Genomic DNA, 18,667 nt, shown 5'->3' with positions numbered 1-18,667 from the left:
AGGTTTACTCTTTCCCATCTGATTTGCTGAGTGAGGAAGGGAGGTTCTTTACCATAGTAGAACACCCAGGAACCTTTTTGTTTCTCTCAAGGCACATGATAGATATCACCAAACTGGTCAATTTCATGTTCTTCCTGACTGGTCCTTCCCTCCCGGGTTTATGTCTAACATTATATGTTGCTTTTTTTTCTTGCTACAATTTTATCCACAGGAAAGTCACTATTGAATCCATTCTCTCCTCCTCCTGTCTGACCACGTTTTAGTGGCCTGCCTGCTCTTCGTTTTTGATCCACAGATTCTAATCACTTAGAACTGCTGGACGGAGAGTGACCACAGGCACAGTTCAGTTCTGAGTTGGGTCCCAGGGACCTGAAATGACAGTTCTTGTCTTAACTCTTAAAGGAGATGTCAGATTTATAGCCAAAAACCTTAGCAATAACTTGCAGCAGATACTCTCCCCCACCCCCAGTTAAGAAAGAGAATGGCCCTGGAGCTGCTCAGAGTGGTGGCCGTGGGCACTGAGCGCCAGGGAGGCTGCTGCTTCCCCATCTGCCATGCCCCTCAGAGCAGCAGTTCAGAGGGTGGGCCTTGGGGGTGGGAGGTGTAGCCCCGTCTTCTGCCTTCTGTCCTCACTGCGGCACTGCCTGTAATCCTGTCCGCCTAGAGACCTCCAGAGGGCTGCCACGCCACCAGAGCTGCCTGTGCGGTTCCATCATCTGGATGGCTGCTGGGGCCAGGCTGCCTGGACCCAAGGGGGCTGCACAGGTACTTTCGTCGCCCAGCACACAGCTACCCCTTTCACGCCCTCTAAAGCCTTAGACGTGAGAGAGGTCTCTGGAGACGAGTGGGGCAAAGATTCCCCGCCTGGGTCTCATTCCAATGGGGAAGCCCACCACATGGCCCTCAGAGGCTCCTACGCCACACCCCTGATTCCACCTCAGCCTAACTTACAGTTAGAGCAGCAGTTCTACTCGGCGGGGTGGGACAGGGGGTTCCAAATTCTTTACCCTGGTGATAACTGGAGCAGTGAGGCCTGAGCTGCCAGACTGGAACTGAATGACCTTGTGGGGTGCCCGGGAACAGCACAGCCAGCGTTTATTGTGGTTGATTTCCCAGGTTAAGCGGTCCTAATTGTCATCGAACTTCCCTGTCTCTGTGTGATGGCTAGGCTCTGCGTCCACAGTGGCCTTCCCGCAGGAATGGGAGAAAGAAAGCTTTGCTGCTTTACTCTGGCACCTGAAAACGGTTCTCCCTCCAGCATGGAGTTGCCAGTGGGGAACTACTGAAGCAGCATCTAGAGAATCACCAGGGAGACCCCTCCATCTCCCGCCAAGCTAAGCAAAGCCTGTCCTTGCACGATTCTGAATCACACCTCACCAGCTTCACTCCTCCTTCTTGGCTTGGCACAGGGCACCGCCTTCCGGGAAAGTCTTGGGTGTCAGCAAGAGAGGCATTTGAGGAGAAATAAGCTCATGTAGGAAGGGGGAGTGCCACTCAGTCATCTTTTAAGTAGAAAGGAAAAGGGCATCCGAGCCACAGGGGGTCTGGGTTAGTTCTTGTTGATTTGGTCTTGCTGCGACAAAGGGGCCAGCTCACCGGGTCCAGCACTGGACATTGCCAACCCCATCCAGCTAACAGCAAACACAAAGGAACGCATGCTCTGTGTACACAGACGGGTCTGCATGTCAGCATGAGCCCATTTTTAGCCTTGCCCAGAAAGGGCGGCCTACAACACAGTAATTTAATTAAATTTGCCTCCCTCCATGGCCCACATATTTGAAGATGTTTGGGGGGAAATGAATCTGGCTAAGGAACATTACCCTGCCGCTCTGCACTGCCCCAGAGCTGAGCCACAGTACCATAAAGGGTCTCGCCATCCTGAATATGGCCCAGGGCATCTGTCTGCACTGCAGGCTCTCTGGCCAGGATGACTGCTGGCACATCTGGCAAGGCAGCCTCTGGAAGCAGTCCGTCTCCATCACGGGGCCTCCCCAGCCCTTATCCCGCAGCAGCCTCAGCAAAGCCTCGGCAAAAGCTAGAGCCACGGTATTCGCTCTCCCCACCGGTTTCAGTGTGAGGGGGAGAGAGGCGGAATGAGAGGACTGCACCCCTCAACTGATCCCACAGCCTCAGCAACGGTTACCACCCCAATTTCAGTGCTACCTCTGCCCTGGAAAATGATAGTTATTTAAGGACTTGAAATTGATTTCCCCTACTCTGACTTCCAGAGAACCTATTACCATGTTTTATATCACAAATGCTCATCAGTTTTCATCCATTATGCCCGAGCTCAACCCATACCCACATTCCACACCCCACAGGCCTCCGCTGGCCTCCCAGCCAGCCAGCGCTTGTCTTGCATTGGGTTCAGCCATCCCTCGGGAGGCACCTAAACTTTTATTTTCACTTGTCTTCTCCCTCTTGTCCAGAATGTCTGCACTGTCTTCTTATCACTTACCTCTCACCTGTCTCTCGGCCTTTTATGTCTTAGGTCAGCAGGACCATGCTTGCTGGGGAAGAGCCTTCTCTGTGGTTAGCTCTCTCCCCACCAAAAGCACATCCTCCTGGCTGGCTAATCTCTCCTGGGTAATGATAGCAGCACCTCTGAGATAAAGGGAATTTCTCTGGCACAGCTTGTATCAGCACCAGCAGAACACGGGCTGTTGCTTAGGAGTGGGAATCATTAGAGTCAGACCATTATTGGAGGGGACTGGTCTCGAGGGGCGCTAGCAGAAATTACCGCTCCTTAATGGATGGAAACTCATTTACTTGAACCCCTGCCCTCCTCTTTATTTCTCTGCATTCCCCACCTCCCTTCTCTTCCTGGCTTTGAAGTTGAAAAGAGACGTAACTCCACCAATCCAAGATGGCAAATTTCTGCTAAATTGACTTGGTTAAAAGAGATCCTTGGTTGAATGAGGCTGTTCTTTTAAAATGTTTCTGTTGGGACTTCTCTTGAAACCATTGTGAAGGTGACAGGACAGATTCTAATTAAATGTGTGTGATAAAATTATAGCCAGGGCCACTTTGTTTCCCCAGAGAGTTTGTTGAGATGTTCACTAGCTTCTTAGACCCCCATTTCCGAAGAGGCCTCTGAGTCAGCTCGGGCCCTCTGAGCTTCCCAGGACCAGGGAAAGCAAGGGAGTTCCGGAAGCGGGACTCCTGGCTTCTCTGCTTCTCCAACGGCCCTCTTGACCTTGAATGGACCACTGACATGATTTAGCTTCTGCAAGTCTTCCCCATGCAGGGATACATGTTCGCTCTTTTTATTTTATTTTTTTAATATGTTTTTATTGATTTCAGAGAGGAAGGGGGAGAGAGATAGAAATATAAATGATGAGAGAAAAATCATTGATTAGCTGCCTTCTTCTGCACACCCCCTACTGGGGGTCAAGCCCCGCAACTGGGGCATGTACCCTTGACTAGAATTGAACCTGGGATCCTTCAGTCCATAGGCTGAGGCTCTATCCACTGAGCCAAACCAACTAGGCCTAGTATTACTATTTTTTAAACCTCACTCAAGGATATTTTCCATTGATTTTTAGAAAGTGGAAGAAAGAGGAAATGACAGAAATATCAATGTCATAGAAACACATTAACTGGTTGCCTCCTGCATGAGCCCTGACCAGGGCCAGGGAGGAGCCTACAACCGAGGTCCGTGCCCTTGACTGGAATTGAACCTTTTTTTTAAATTTTTTTTATTTTTTTATTTTTTTATTTTTTTATTTTAGAGAGAGCGGAAGGGAGAGGGATAGAGAGATAGAGACATTGATGAGATTGGCTATCTCCTGCATACCCCCTACTGGGGATTGAGCCCACAACCCGGGCATGTGTCCTGACTGGGAATCGAGCCCAGGACCTCTTGGTTCATAGGACAATGCTCAATCCACTGAGCCACACGTGCCGTGCGATAACATGTTCTTTACCTTATGGCTCTTCGCTCTTGTAGGGAAGGGAAGGGCAGTGTAAGCAGCAAATGCTCCTTTTAACTTATAAGATGTTTTGGGATGCCATAAGAGCTCCCATGCTCTAGAACACTGTGGAAGAAGAGGAAGAAAACGTTGCCTGGTTCCTCAGTGCTAGCTGTCTGAACAAAGTCATGAGTGGTTACCAGCTGTCTCAGAGCATTAAACACAGATAAAATGCTGCTATACGAGGACTTCCCCTTCTCTTCCTCTCTCTCTGGAAGCAAACCGGACGGGATTGCACCAAACTGCCAACTCCAGGGGGCACTAATCACTTTGTAGTTTCTGCAAATGGCACCCCTTGGACTTGTAAATGACGGTGGGACCTGCTGGTAATAGTGCTGGGTTGAGAACTCAAAGATCAGGGACTGTTCTCTGCGTCACCAGAGACGTCACACTGCCCTGGGCTTCATTTCCCTCATAAATAAAATGAGGAGCTTCACCTAGATTTTCTGAACTAGCTTGATAATTCCCTTCACTGTCTCCATATCTGAAATTTTAAGTCACAAAATATCATTCTTTCCTCAATGTCCATTGCTGTCCCAAGGTCGGCCAGCCTTGGTAACACACCCATGATGTGAAGGTGCCCTCAGCTGACTGGATACCACTGGGAGAGCAGCTGTGGGCTTTAAACAGGAATGTGGACGAGGGATTACAGAACGGGAAAGCTACAATGGCTGAAACAAGAAGATGGAATAGGCCAATTACTTATTCTTCTTGTGTTCGTATTTCTCTGTGTCTTCAGGACCTTTTTTCTCACACACATACATACAGCACACCCAGTAATTACTTCCCTTACAAGAGAAACAAAATGAAATGCAAACATGCTTTCAGATGTCTCAGTCTGACCACATCCCTCCAAGCCCCCTCGTCCCATTTCTAATTTAAAAGTTGTCTTCCCTTTCCCTGGCCCCTAAGCAGCCTCTTTCTTGGCGCTCCCTCCTTTCTTATCCCAGACTTTCCCAATTCATCCCCTTAAAGAGATGAATTGGAAGAATATGCTGTCATGTCTGGAGGAAGCCATTGTCAATGCACACAGGCAGACGCTAATAGGATAAAGTATTATCCGACCTCCTTTAAGTCCATAAATTAAGTCTTCTTGCGGTGGTAATAGATTATAACTCGTCCCCACTGCAGCGGTGGGTCGCAGGAACAGGCTGCTGGTGTCTGAGGCCTCCACTTCATTCTGGGGAGTGTGCTGGGCCTACTGTGAGGGATGCGCTGAGCATTCCCACAAACACGCTGCCCTAACCAGGGGACTGCCTCTGCAGAGAACTGCCAATAACTCATTCAGTTCCCCTACAGGGTGCAATGTGAGTGGGAGAAGCTGTCTCCGTGGTTTTAATGAACCTGGGATGAGTGGGCAGGTGAGGGGCCTTGAAGACTAGGAAGAAGTAGCCCGAGGCCAGGAAACCAAACTTTGCACAGGAAACAGTTAGTGTGCGAGAGCCCTTCTCAGTCATCCTTTGCTGACTCATTGAGCAGGCAGAGTGACTTATCTAGTGAATAAATCAACACCAGCACAGACTCGGGAAATCAGGGTTGAGACCTTAAAGGAACTGTTAGAGACTATAGATTAAGGACTTGCCTTGGAAGAGGAAACAGCATGAGAACTGTTGGAATAAAGAGCCGTCCCTCTTCTAGAATGGAATGCTCTTGCTGGATATCCTAGGTCCCCTCGTGGCAGACGACGGCACTTAAGCAGGGGTCAGGGAGCTGATATGGGAATCAGTTGGAGTATGCTTTTTATTTGTGGGGTATAGGAAGGTGGGTAAGTAAGAAAGAAACAAGTGGATCAAGGACTCTTCCTTTGCTGTTTAACAATTAACCTAAACTGTAGTGATTGCTCCAGAATTGTTCCTACGTGCAGACTGCATGGACCTGAAAGGCCAGTACTACTTTGGTCCACTTGGGCTCCACACCTGGCACTAGAGCAGCCTCTCGCCTCAGTGCTTCCCTACTCTAGGTTCAAAATCTTCCCGATGGGGCGAACTAGAGAAGACAGTGCCATCCTTTCAAATGCCGCCTTTGACCAGAGAGCTTCCCCTGCAGGCCTAGGCCTAGGCCTAATCTCTGATTCGCTGCCAGGGCCCATGTACACTGACATCATTATCTTTTATGGAAAAGCATGATTTATATAGTGCCCTCCCTCTGGAAGAATGGTCTCCTCACCCTTCATGGCTGTGCCTTAATAGAAATGAGGGAGTGCTCACAGGAGCCCTGCATAAACCCATCGGGGTAAGAGTATGGCCCTGAGGGCCGGTTACTGCCCCCAAACAGTGCACAGCCTCCGGTTTAAGAACAGGACTGTTGTGGGTAGGTGATATGGCCCAAACACTGATAGCAAAGCTGGCATGTGCCAGAAGATAGAGCCTGTGATCATCCTAAAAGCTAATTCTAGCCTTCATTAGGAAATAGAGATGCAGTCTTTCTTAGGCTTCTCTTGGAAAGTTGATCCTCCCTGCTTCTCTGTTCCATGCCATGAATTTCACACTAACAGTCCTCCCCCATCCAGGGACAAGCCAGCCTCTTTCTGATAGGGCAGAAGGATCTCCCTGGCGTGCCTCTTTAACTGCATTGCAGACCCTTAGCCTGTGTCTGCCATATAGCTCCATTATGCTCTTATTGGCTCAAAATGATGGTGATTTTTTTTCCTGCCTTTTCTCCAAGCTTTCTAATACTGCTTTAAAGCCCCAACAGCTCTTTTCTCTTCTGCCTCCTGGTGCCTCTGCCCTTCCTGCCCCACCCTTGGGAAGGCATCCTGGCAGAGAAACAGGGGTAGGTGGAGAATACTCTAGAAAGCTTACCCTCTTAGTAAGGGACCAAGGCTTCCTAGGTTATCCAAGCCTTCAGCTTATGCATCAACAGCATCCTTCCTTTCTTCCAGCTCACCACAAGGAAAGATAATCTATTCCTAGACGCAGTGCCTCAGGCCACTATAGAGCTGGATTAGGGAACAGCACAGGGCAGTGTCTTCTAGGAAGAAAAGTACAATCTAGCTTTCCCACAGTGCTCAGGCTTGTAGATGGCACCATCCTGCTGTCCCTGGCCACTGGATAATCACTTTCCTCTCTGGAATAGCTCAGTAGGCCTTTTCTCTCCCTTTGGGCATGGAAGGGATTCAAGAATAAACGTGGTGATGAGGGCTAGGCAGTTGGCCTATCCCCTTAAATATATCATGAAATAACTACCACTATATAGCATTACTAGGTGATGTCGGGCACTGTAATAACTGATTTTATACCTATAATTTCAATTCTCACAATAGCCTATGAGGTAGTAAGATAAATTCTAACATTATGTCCATTTTACAGATGAAGAAAGAGTATTTGTCCAAGTCACACTTCTAGTAAGTGCCAGAGCTAGAATTCAACCCAGGAAGAGAACAGGCTCCAGGCCTATACTTAGAAGTGATATGCTATATTGCTTTGCAGATGTTTATTCCACTGATCTGTTCCTGAACTTTATCCCGACTCCAAGAAGCAATTTAATTTAAAAGACCAAACAACTTAATCCACTGCCCAAGCCATTCTTCCCTCTGAGGGGAAGGGTACTTTCTGAATGGATGGAGACCAAGAGAGGTGCTCTGAGGCAAAGGCAGCCTTACAGTTTAGCTGAGGCAGGATTTAGAAATGGCATGAGCAGTGCCTGTATTAGCTGATGGCATAGAGCACTGAGTGCTAGCAGAGGAGATAAAATCAGACATATGTTTGGCCGTATATTCTCTCTCTCCGTCCTTCCCTCCCTCCCTACCTCTGCCCTCCCCTTCCTCCTCCCCCTCCCTCTCTGCTTTTCTAATTTTAAGTCCCTGCTGCATTGTTGCAACAAAATGTAGAAGGGTTAGTTGAGCACTCTGGCCCCCTGAGGTAGTGGCCCCCTCTGCCCTCTCCCAGTCTATCCCATCCCACTGAGTGAAGCCAGAGCTCCACTGCTAATGGCCATGGACTCTGGACCTCTCTGTTATGTTGTTCCACCTAGCACCCAGCAAGTTGCTAGCCTCAATACATGTTAAACAGCCATGATAAAGCTAGTGTCTCTAGGCCTTAGAAATTAGCCTATCTACTCTACCTTCATTGAAAATAGGATGCAGCATTGCACTTAGAAAAGGCCCTGGAGCAGATGATGGGAGTAGCAGCACAGCCTGGCATTTAAAGAGCTAGGGCTGTGGTAGAAACAATGGAGGAGAGGAGTTAAGGAGCCTGCCAAGAGTCTTGATTATTGAGCCAAATAGAAACCACTCTGCTACGGAGAACTTAACCTGGTGGGTGCTTTAAACCCTCTGTCAGTCCTCTGCGAAGATCCAAGCCACCTTCTCCACTGTGACACACTGTCTTACCTACTTCACTCTTTCCCCGGCAGCAGTTACCCTTTGTGGGCTCCTGTAATTTCTGTTTGCCACTGAACCTGAGAATCAGGAAGCTGTTTCAGGCAATTCTGAGAATCTAGCTCCTTAGTGAGCACAGAGTTGTCTTGGGCCAGCTGTCTGGCCCCTGTGGTCAGAATTCTGGTCAGGCCTTGAGGACAGTAGAGCCAGTTCTGAAAGAGATGGAGCAGCTCTAAGAGGAAGGAGAAGAGAACACAGAGATATCTGTGAGCAGGTCCCGTCTTCACTGCACATTGGACAGGAAAGAAATGTGTTCCCCCTAGCCAGTGAGAGAGCACATTTGGCTTGGGAGTCAAGAGACCTGGGTTTCAGTCCCACCTCTTCCACTAACTAGCTCTGTGACCTTGGATATATCTTTCAGTTTCTCTGGGGCTTGGTTTCCTGGACGGTAAAATGTGAAGGGATTAGATGAAATGATTTTTCATGGCCTTTCAAAGAAATCTATAATGAATATTCTCTAACAGCATATAATCAGCAGTAGAGTCTTTTCTTCTAACATGTTCTAAAACTGTGCCCCTGAAGAGCTACCAACCCATGTTCCGTTCTCAGGGAACAAACGCTACAGTGGGACCAGGCTCTCGGATGAGTCAGTGACACAGCTGCCCTCCCGTGCTTGTGGGACGCCTCTGAGGAGCTGTCCCAGGTACCCGCTGTGAAGGGGGGTTACTGCTCTGAAAGCTGGGTGGTGTCAGGTGTAGGAGGCCCAGAGAGGAAAGGAACTACCTGCCGCCTTCCAGGAACCCTAAGCTCAGTCCCCTTCCCCCCTCCCACCCCCAATTCCTCTGAAGTCTTTTCTGAAAAGCACTTCTTCCTCGGATTCCAAGTCCTAAATTTGCTCCACCCCCACGACCAATGCATTTGTTCTTAGCGCTCTTCCCCAGGAATGTTTCAGACCCGTTCTCCTACCTTTCCAATCAGACCTTGGTTGGGCCACAGACCCTTTGTTATTCCAGAGATACGGTGATGCCCTAACCGTCCAAACAGCTGTCCAGAAAGGAGGGGTGTTAGGAAGTCTCTGAAGCAGCACCTTCCACAACTGCCTCTGAAACCGTTCCAAGCAGCCTGACAGCCTCAGCTGTGTCTTGTGGCACCAGGGGGCCATTGCTCGCCTTTTCGCCTGGGCCTAGCCAAGTCCCCCCTTCCACTCTGCCGCAGCTTGCTCTCTTCAATGGAGGTAGGGAGCCTAGAAATGGGAGTGGCAGTTTCTGTGTGCCCAGGCATATATGCTTCCACAAAACCCGATTCCCAGAAATGGTGTCTGTACACCCAAGAGGATTAAGAATTGGCCCTTTCTTAGGCATTTCTTAGCCAACTGCTGCAAAGTGCTGCCTGCCTCTCTCCCTGTTCTGTGCCAGAGATATCACACCCACTCAGTCCCGATTCCCTGCATTAGTACAAACACTAGCGCTGAAGAGACGCAGGGTCCCCGTTCACGCAGCCTCCCTGGACCGCATCACTCAGGAAGCATCGAGACACAGACACCCACCACCACAATGCGTGTTTGACTGTTTAACACCAGAGCAACACCGCCTGTGGGAAACTGAAGCCAAACAACATTATTGCAGACCTCTTAAATCCAGGTCCCCCGGGGTCGAACCGGTGCTGCCTGAGCAGCTTCTGCTGAGGTGGCATTTACCTTCTGGCCAGGGCCCAGGAGCTGGCGCTGACCCATTTACCCTGCTTTCCCAGGGCAGAAGGAATGTGGTCCTGCCCCCAACCACGCCAGGGACTAACACACTTAGCTCATGGAAGGTGCACTGGAATCGGGGCGCTTTTATTTAAGCTAAGGAAAGGTTGTTGACAGCTTCAGCATTTCCCATACTTTAAAAAATGTAACCTTGTTTTCTCCTCCCACCTCACCTCTCCCCTCCTCCCCTTCCCTTTTTTTCTTTGAATAGAAATGACTTCGTCAATGCTCATAAGATTAGTATAAGTTCAGGGTCTTACTCAAGTTAACCCTTTGGGAACACTGAATTAAAAATTGAACAATATTTATTAAAATACAAAAATACACTTTTCTCACATTACAATCAATGTTCTTTTGTTGGCATTCCCCCCCACCCGCCCCACCCCCTTTCAAATCTGAACCCTTTATTTCCTTTTAAAGCTAAAATAAGAAATGAAAGAAAGTACAGCGTTAACTGGACCAGAATAACAGAGATCTCTGCCTTCCCCACACATGCCCTCCCTCCACCCCCGGCCTCCTCCTGAGGGGGCCTGGGAGAGGGAAGCCTTCCCCCGGTGCTGCATCCAGCAGGGCTCCATGCGGGACTTACTTCCGTGTGCATGCGTGTCCCCTTTTCCCTGTGGATTTCACATCTTTTTGTGAAAGGCTTCATTTTACTTTAAATGAGCCTGTGCCCTTGTTCTCTCCCCTTTTTCTCCTCCACTTGTGTTCTGCCCCCACCCCATCACGACAACTAGTTGACATCAGCTGTAATAACCCCTCATGAATCAGCATTTAGAATAGTCACCGAATCACAAGCATGAGAAAAGCTTCCACTCCCCCAAGCGCCCCACTCCCAGCCTCCTCCCCCTCCGCCTTAAAACAAAACCATTTTCAAAAAATCATCAAATGCCGTCATTGTCTACAATCGTTTGTCAGAAACGGGAACAACAGGTGGACATGGTACGATGCTAATTGACGGCCTCCTGCGAGTACATTCTCTCTGCGTCTGCTCTCCCTTCCCTCCCCCGCTGTCGCCGCACCCACTTCGGGGGCCTCCTCCTTCTCCTGGGAAACCCTGAATAGACACTTGCCTCGAGCAGATTGGGTTAAGCCCGACTGCAGGAATCTGGTGCAGTGTGGAAGCATGAGAGCTACGCCAGCTCCCTTCCCTCTCTGCTCCTTTCCGAAGCGGAGCGCACTCAGGCAGGGCACACGCGTGTCCCGGTGCACAAACCAAGAAGACTCGCCCACATGGACAGACATAAAGACTCAGCCCCTTTAAGGATTCATTTGAATGTGTGTGGTTTTCCTGTTTAACATACATTTACAGATCTATCCTCCCCTTGGCCTTTGAAGAAAAAAAAAAAAAAGTATTGCCTCTCAACATTTTAGCACAGTACAAATTCTTGGTGCCTTTTTGTATTTTTTAAATAAGATAAATCTGCAAAGACAGCTCTCAGTGTAAGAAAGGTGTCTGTAAGAAATGGATATTCCTGTATCATTTGAAGCATCTTCTTAAAAAAAATGACAGATTCAGTCTACCTCCCCACCCTTCCGCAGCCCACACCCTGCCTCTTCAGGGATGTTCTGTTTGATGTCTCACTTTGTTTTAGCTTAGCAGGTTCAACCTTATACCAGAAACCCCTTCTGGCAGCATAGCAAGCTGACCTGTGGCTTCTACCCCTCCCCCCCTCCCCCCACGGCATTCCCAAGAACCCCACTCCCTGTTTAAATAGAACTTACAAGTTAGAAAATAGTTTTGTTTGGATTTTTTTGTCTTTAAATTTTAATATAATCTTTTCTTTGACCAGCCCATAGATTTAATATATAAGCATATACAAGAAAAAGTCTCTCCCCGCTCTGTACAAAAGTTGCTGTCTTTTGTGTGTGTGTGTGTGTGTGTGCATTCTATTGCATTTTGTGAGTTTTGGGGGAGAGGGGAGTCATATTTGAGTTTCCTGTACCTTGTCCTTGGTGTGGGTCTGAATTATATAAGGTTCAGAGATAGTGGTGACCGTGGGGTGCAGAGAGTTCCCCAGGCTGTTTTCTGTCCAGTGGGCCCCGTGTGCTGGTTTGTAGGTGTTGTAGTTAATATGGTCATGAATTGTGGGCAGCACCACTGCCCCCTCACCTGATACACCGGATGGAGCTGCTGCTGCCGCCGAGGATGCCGCCGCTGGGATGTCCTCATCCACTTGGATAATCTCAACTGTCCGGGCGGCGGTGACCGTACTCCTCTGCTGGTGCCGCTTGCGGAGCTTGTAGAAGACGATCAGCATGGCGGCAGCCAGCAGAGTCACCGCCACGAAGCAGCCGATGATGATCTTGGTGGTCTTCATGACCTCGTCCAGGCTGGTCTGCATCTTGTCGTTGGTGTCCGTCGCGGGCACTGCCACCTGCTTGGGCACACGGGTGGTCTGGATGAGCACCGTGGTCGAGGTGGTGTATGCCGGCTGGTAGCCAGTGGACGTGGTAGGAGCGAGCTTGTATTTGCGCGTCGTGTCCTCAGGCGATATCTCGGTGGTCTCCACCGTGACCGTGGTGAAGAAGCTGTAGTTGGAGGTGTTGAGCTCGGCCGTGCTCACGTTGAGGTAGGCCGAGGCGTTGGAGTTGCCTGCCACGTTGGTCACCATGCACGTGTACACCCCCGTGTCCGAGAGCAGCACGTGGGAGAAGTTCAAGGTGCCGTCGCTGAGGACGGAGATGCGGGGGTGGCGCGAGGCGTGGCTGAGCACTGTCCCGTTGGGCAGCAGCCACTTCACGGAGGACATGGGGGGAGTCCGACACTTGAGTTCCGCCATCCGGCCCTCGGAGATATTGAGGTCCCGCGGGGCGTCCATGATGAAGGGGGCCGAGCACTGAAAGGAGGCCTGGTCCACCTCCACCAGGTAGCGGCCCCGCATGTGCAGGGGCGCGTGACAGCGGCCGCAGCAGGTGGAGTTGGTGGGTATGTACTCCCGGAGCCACCACGCGAGCCACAGAATGTCACAGTCGCAGTTCCAGGGGTTGTGGTGCAGGTGCAGCTCCACCAGGTACCTCAGGGGCGTGAAGAGGTCATGGGGCAGAGAGGAGAGGTTGTTGTGGGCCAAGTTGAGTTCCACAAGCGAGGCCAGCCCGTCAAAAGCGTTCCGCTCAATCAGGCTGACCTGCGAGTTCATGACCCAGAGCTTCTTGAGGGAGCTCAGGCCATGGAAGGAGCCAGGCCTGATCTCGGGGAAGTGGTTCCCTGACATCTCCAGCTCCTCCAGCCCTACCAGGGGGCTGAGGTTGGGCATATCCTTAATGTTGCACATGCCCAAGTTCAGGTACTTGAGGTTGAACAGCCCCTCAAAAGCCCCCTCGGAGATGTACTCCAGCTTCTTGAGCTCCCCCAAGTCCAGGCGCATGAGGGAGGGCACGCGGTTGAAGGCGTAGGAGGGGATGCTCTCTATGGGGTTGTTCCGCAGCCAGAGCTCCCGCAGCTTGGACAGGTACTCGAAGGCCCCACTGGGGATGACCGTCAGCCAGTTGTCGAACAGCTCCAGGGTGTTGAGGCTGGCCAGGCCATTGAAGGCCCCCACCTCGATCTGCCGGATGGAGTTCCTGCCCAGCTGCAGCACCTCCAGGTGGTGGAGGTGCCGGAAGGTGTCGGCCTGGATCATCTGGATGTTGTTCTCCATGAGGTTGAGGTACCGGGTGTTGGAGGGGATCCCCTGCGGGACCTCGGAGAGCCCCCGGCGGGTGCACACCACCTTGCTGAACTGGTTACTGCACGAGCAGACGGAGGGGCAGTTCTGGGGCCCAGCGGAGGCGGCGGCAGCGATGGCTGCACACAGAATCCACACTTGCGCTGTGAGGTAGGCGACCGGGAGCAGGACGGCATTCCAGGTGTGGTGCACAGTCACCTGCCACAAGAGCTTCATGGTGTGGCACGTTCATAATTCACCATCGCCCGGGATTTTGGCTCGGAAAGGAGAACCAGCCCTACCCCGGCTTAAGTGAGCTAGGAGCGCCTCTTTCCATCTGGAGAAGGAGGTGGGGAGGGGCGGTTAGAGAGACGGAGCGGATCGGCCAGAAATACCATCCATGCCAAACTCAAGAGGGGCCCCTGGGCTCCCAGCCCCCCTCAAAGCAAGCCCCTCGCCAAACTGAGGCTCGGTCGCCCGCCGCGGCCATCCCCACCCAGCGATTCGTCGTCACCTACCTCGGAAGGAAGGCAGGGAGGAGCTGGCGTGCTGTCCTTAATCGGTCTCCCCCGGAGCCGGCCGCCGCGATCCCATTCTCACTTCTCAGTTGTAATTAACAAAGGGGGGAAGGAGAGGGGGCGGGCGGGGTGCAGGGGAGACAGGGGAGGGGGAGACAAAATGGCTTCTAGTAATCCAGGAGCCGGCTACGCCGGAGCCGCGGAGTTGAGGCGCCGGGGAGAGCCGAGGCCCGGCGGGCTATGCAGGTGCATGCTCCCCCCGCAGCCCGAGGAGCGGCGCCACCGCGCTTCCCGGCTTTGTCCTTGGACCCCGGCACCGGCTCGCCCCAGCCGGGGGGGCAGCCGCCTCATCGCCGGAGGGAGCCCCCGGCGCCCCGGCCCGCTCCCGGGCAGCCCCGGCGGGAGGAGGGCGCCCGGCGCAGGCCGCCCCGCTGCCCGCCGCCCGCTCTGCTCCGCGCGGCCGCCCCGGCGGCTGGTGCAGTCGTTGGCTCGCGGGGCCGCGAGAGTTAAGAGGCGGCGGCGCGGCTCCGGCGCCTCCCCAGACACACACCCCCTTCCCCGCCGCTCACGGGTTAAAGCGACAGCCCGGCCGCTGCTCCCGCCCGCGGGCCGCCGGCCGGGGGGCGGTCATCCGGCCAGCCCCGAGGGGCGGCGGCGGGGGGCCGGGTCCGAGGGCTGGAGCGGCGCGCCCGCTCCGCAGGCCCCTTCGGGGAGTCCGGGGGCGGGCGCGGGGCCGGCGTCACCGCCCGCCGCAGCCGGGGCCCGGGCGCGCCTCCGGCCCTGGCTCCGCGCGGAGCGGACGAGTTCGGGGCCGCGGCTCCCGGCGCCTTCAGTGGCCGCGCTGCCCGCGGACTGCGGCGGCGGCGTGAGCAGCGGGGGTCGCGGCTGCGGGGAGCGCGGCGGGGCCCGGGGACATGCTCCCCGCTCGCTAGTGGCGGCGGCGGCGGGGCCCCTGCGCGCGGCGCCCACGGTGTCCTCTCGCCGGGCTGGCGGTGTGGCAGGCGGCGGCCGCGCAGACGGCTCTCGCATCCTTTTGTCCTTCAGTGGGAGCGGGGAGGCACTGCTGACGCATCCTGTTCGGGAGGTTCGCGCGATGCGGCGCTCCGGTGCGGACCGCGCGCCCGCCGCCGCCGCCCTCGAGGGGTTAACGGGCGCCTTCCAGCGCCGCCCGCTCACCCCGTCCCACTTCCTCTTCTCCCCCCTCTCCTTCCCTCTTCCTCCCACTCTCACCCACCACCACCGCCGCCCCCTCCCGGACCGCTTCCTCCGCCCCCTCCGGGCGCCGGGAGCGGCCGTGAGCCGGCGGGCGAGCGGTGTGAGCGGCGCGCGAGTCGCGGGCGTCCGCAGCTATTTCGGTCCGGGCGGTCGCGGGGAGCCCGAGCCGCCGCGCGGCTGTTGATAGGCTGGCGCGGGGCTGCTGCGGGGAGACCGCCCCGCCCCCGCCCGCACACCGGCGCCGGGCACCCCCTGGCACCCCCTGCACCCGGCGAGGTGGGCTCAGGGGCCGGGAACCCGGAGCGCGGCGGCTTGGCCAGCCTCCCGCCCGGCCCGCGTCATCCTCTCCCCCGCCGGCTGCTGACGCCCCTAGCCGCGCGCAGAGTTTGGAGCCGCACCAGGGGACGCGGGGGCGGCGGGGGGGCGAAGACCGGCAGCCGGAGCGCTGCACCCTGGCCTCTCCGCCCTGCCCCTCCCTCGCAGATCTCCTCACCCCTCCACGGCTCTAACTGGGGCTCTAAATGATAGTTACCAAAGGGTTGCGGGGAGGCAAACGGTGGAAGGAAAGACCAAGCGCGGGGCGCTGGGGAATGGCAACCTGGGACAGCACTAAAGCTGGCAGACAGGATGGAGGTGAACTCCCAGGACCCAGGGCACAATCATTTCATTCATGGAGCCGCAGCTTCTCCCTCTCCACAGCCCTGTGATCCCCTTTGCTCCCCCCGCCCCCGCCCTAGAGGATAGGAGAGGAGGGGGGCGTCTTAAACCTGCCCATGAGCTTCACCAGCTCCTCTTCCGATCTGGGACTTCCTGAAAAGAACTCTGCAGCAAGTTGCCCCTGTTTGTAATGAGAGGAGACCCTGGGGCACTAGATAGATCAGTAGAACAAGACTAGGTTAGCAGTTTTCCAACCCAAAAAAGGTAACCCCTTCCTTTGTGCCTAGTTAGGGTGGGGCTAAGCCATTGGAAGCCAGTCTGGTATAATTCGGCCTGGGTTTCACATCGCTTTCTCTGTGGGGCTAGGTCTAGACCCCTCCCCCGCAACACCGCCTCACCTTGGCAAGCTGGCTTAAATCACCTGCACGTGGGCTATTGGCTGAAGAATGGGGAAGTCCTGCATTTCTCAGCGCTCCACACGATATCTCAGTATGGTTTGCTGCCAGTAACCTGAGCCTCATCTTTATATGTGCTAGGGATTCTAGAAGTCCTGGCAAGTTGGACTCCCCATTATTTACCAAGACGTTTTTATTATGCATCTGCAGTCAATATGTTACCTAGGGTCACATAGTGAGCAGTAGAGCCAGGATTTGCACTCTGGCAGAGCTCAGGTGTTGAGGAAGGGATTCCCCAGAGTTGTCTCCTTGTTGCTAAGAACTCAGGTTTCATCCATCCACACAAACGCACTTACTGGGATGTTTCATGCTCTCCACTGTACTAGGGAGGGTGTGGTTTTGTTCATTCTACGCAGTGAAGTAACGGCCACAGTTGTCTCCATTTACAGATAAAAGTATGGGCTCAGGCAGGCAAATAATATGCTTAAGGACATGCACCCAAAAAGCAACCATCAAGCATTTCAAATCAGTCTTCCAACCCTGAGCCCAGTGTTTTCATCACTATCACCAAAATGTCCAACATGTCTATTCTGCAACGAGTAAATAGTGGAGGTAAAATTGTAGGAAAGACTATTAAAAAGTTCAGTGAGGAGAAATAGAAGAGTGGGAGAGGAGGGAATGGGGAAATAGATCTTTTATTTAACTTGTTTCATTCACAATAACTGGTCAAGAAAAAGAATGAGAGAAAAGGAAGTAAGTCTAACCCTGATAATCATAGTTAGATCCATCTGGGCTCTTTAAAAGCAGCAGGACAATACCACCTTATAGACCCAGGAAATGTAAACCTCGCCGGATGAATCCGTGGAGGAGAATCAGAAACTTGCTGCTCAGGAGCTCCTCTCCTTGTCATAGCTGGCATCAAGCTGATAGAGTGCCAGGGGATACCCTGGCCTGGATCCAGATAGCACACTGGAGTGTGGCCACCTCACCCTCCTCAGGCCAAAGAGGGTCTCGTCTCTGGCTGGGCTGGTTCCTGCCGGTGTAGGCAAACTCAGCTCCATCTGAACAGCTCCAGGCCCACAAAGGAAAGGTTCTGCCCATAACTGAGTTGGTGGGTGAAAGGGTGCACTACCTTGGATCAAACCAGTACTTAGTAATCATGTTGTCTCTCGGTGAATATCTGTAACTCATTGATGAAAGTGAATATACCCAAGCTCTGTGCAGCCCAGGGAGTTCTAGATGGGGCTGCTTTGTCCTCTTGCTGGTCAGCGAGGCTGAGAGAGCATCACAGAAGCTACAAACTAGACCGAGGAGGCTGCAGGGCCATGGCGGCACACAGCCCTTCTGAACCGAAAGTGGCCCTGTAACCCCAGCATCGTCTAGCCATTGACTGTTGCTCCTCAGCCCCTGCTTCTGACTACTCCCTTGATTTGAAGTGTTGGCACCAAGGAATAAAAAGAAGAGGAAGGCTTACATTGAGATGAAGAGAAGGGGAAAATGCTGGGTTGAGAATGTTTTCACTTCTGGTTCCACACACAGGCTGCTGTGTTAAAGACAGGGAGAACTGAAGAAGGCAGCCAGTGACTGGGCAAAGCCTGCATCAATAGCTTGGTAGCAGCACTAAGATTGAGATACCCGAGTTCTAGTCCCCTTTCTGCCACGGATTAGACATGTGAGAAATCTTAACACAGCTCTAAACCATAGTTTCTTAATTTATAAAATTAAAGAAATGACTAAAATGTTCCTCCAGTTCTCATGGCCCATGATCTCTACCCTTTCTCAGATAACGTGGCACTGTAAAGAAGGCTGATTCTTTGGGATTGGAGCCAAGTCTTGGAAATGAGCCATGAAGTTGGGAAGAGACGGTTTCCTTTAGTTTAACTTAGCCATCCACAGTGCCAAAGCAGATCAGTGTTTTCCCAGGTACTAAAAAGGCGTATAGTTAATAAATGTTACAAAATGTTAAAGCTGAAAGGGACCTTGGAGATCATCTGAACTTAACCTCTAATTTTACAAATGGCACTAATGAAGTCAGATAGTCACAGTGACTTACCTAAAGCCACATGACTAATTAATATAAGAATCTGTCCCTTCTGAGCTCAGCCCCTGAGTCAAGATGACACTGTATGGCTAATTGGCATTTAAACCTGGGCTTGGAAAATATTCCCAAATGCCTGTCTCCTGCGGTCTTGTTTGCAG

General features: G+C 52.8%; 2 protein-coding genes across 2 annotated transcripts in view; one reads left to right on the top strand and one right to left on the bottom strand.

Annotated features, from left to right (window-relative positions):
* The window catches only part of SND1 (staphylococcal nuclease and tudor domain containing 1), a 442,357-nt gene that overhangs the window by 368,359 nt on the left and 55,331 nt on the right, over positions 1-18,667 (top strand). The window lies entirely within an intron of this gene.
* LRRC4 (leucine rich repeat containing 4) lies at positions 11,907-15,393 on the bottom strand. Its single transcript, XM_084897639.1, has 2 exons — positions 14,202-15,393; positions 11,907-14,020 (listed from the first exon to the last, which is right to left on the bottom strand). Exon 2 carries the CDS (start codon positions 13,918-13,920, stop codon positions 11,962-11,964), a length of 1,959 nt encoding a protein of 652 aa, XP_084753765.1. The 5' UTR covers positions 13,921-14,020; positions 14,202-15,393; the 3' UTR covers positions 11,907-11,961.

The sequence above is a fragment of the Pipistrellus hanaki genome (genome assembly GCF_964339955.1).
Source record: "Pipistrellus hanaki genome assembly, chromosome: 10".
Classification (NCBI taxonomy): Eukaryota; Metazoa; Chordata; class Mammalia; order Chiroptera; family Vespertilionidae; genus Pipistrellus; species Pipistrellus hanaki.
This window is presented reverse-complemented; position numbering and strand designations above follow the sequence as displayed.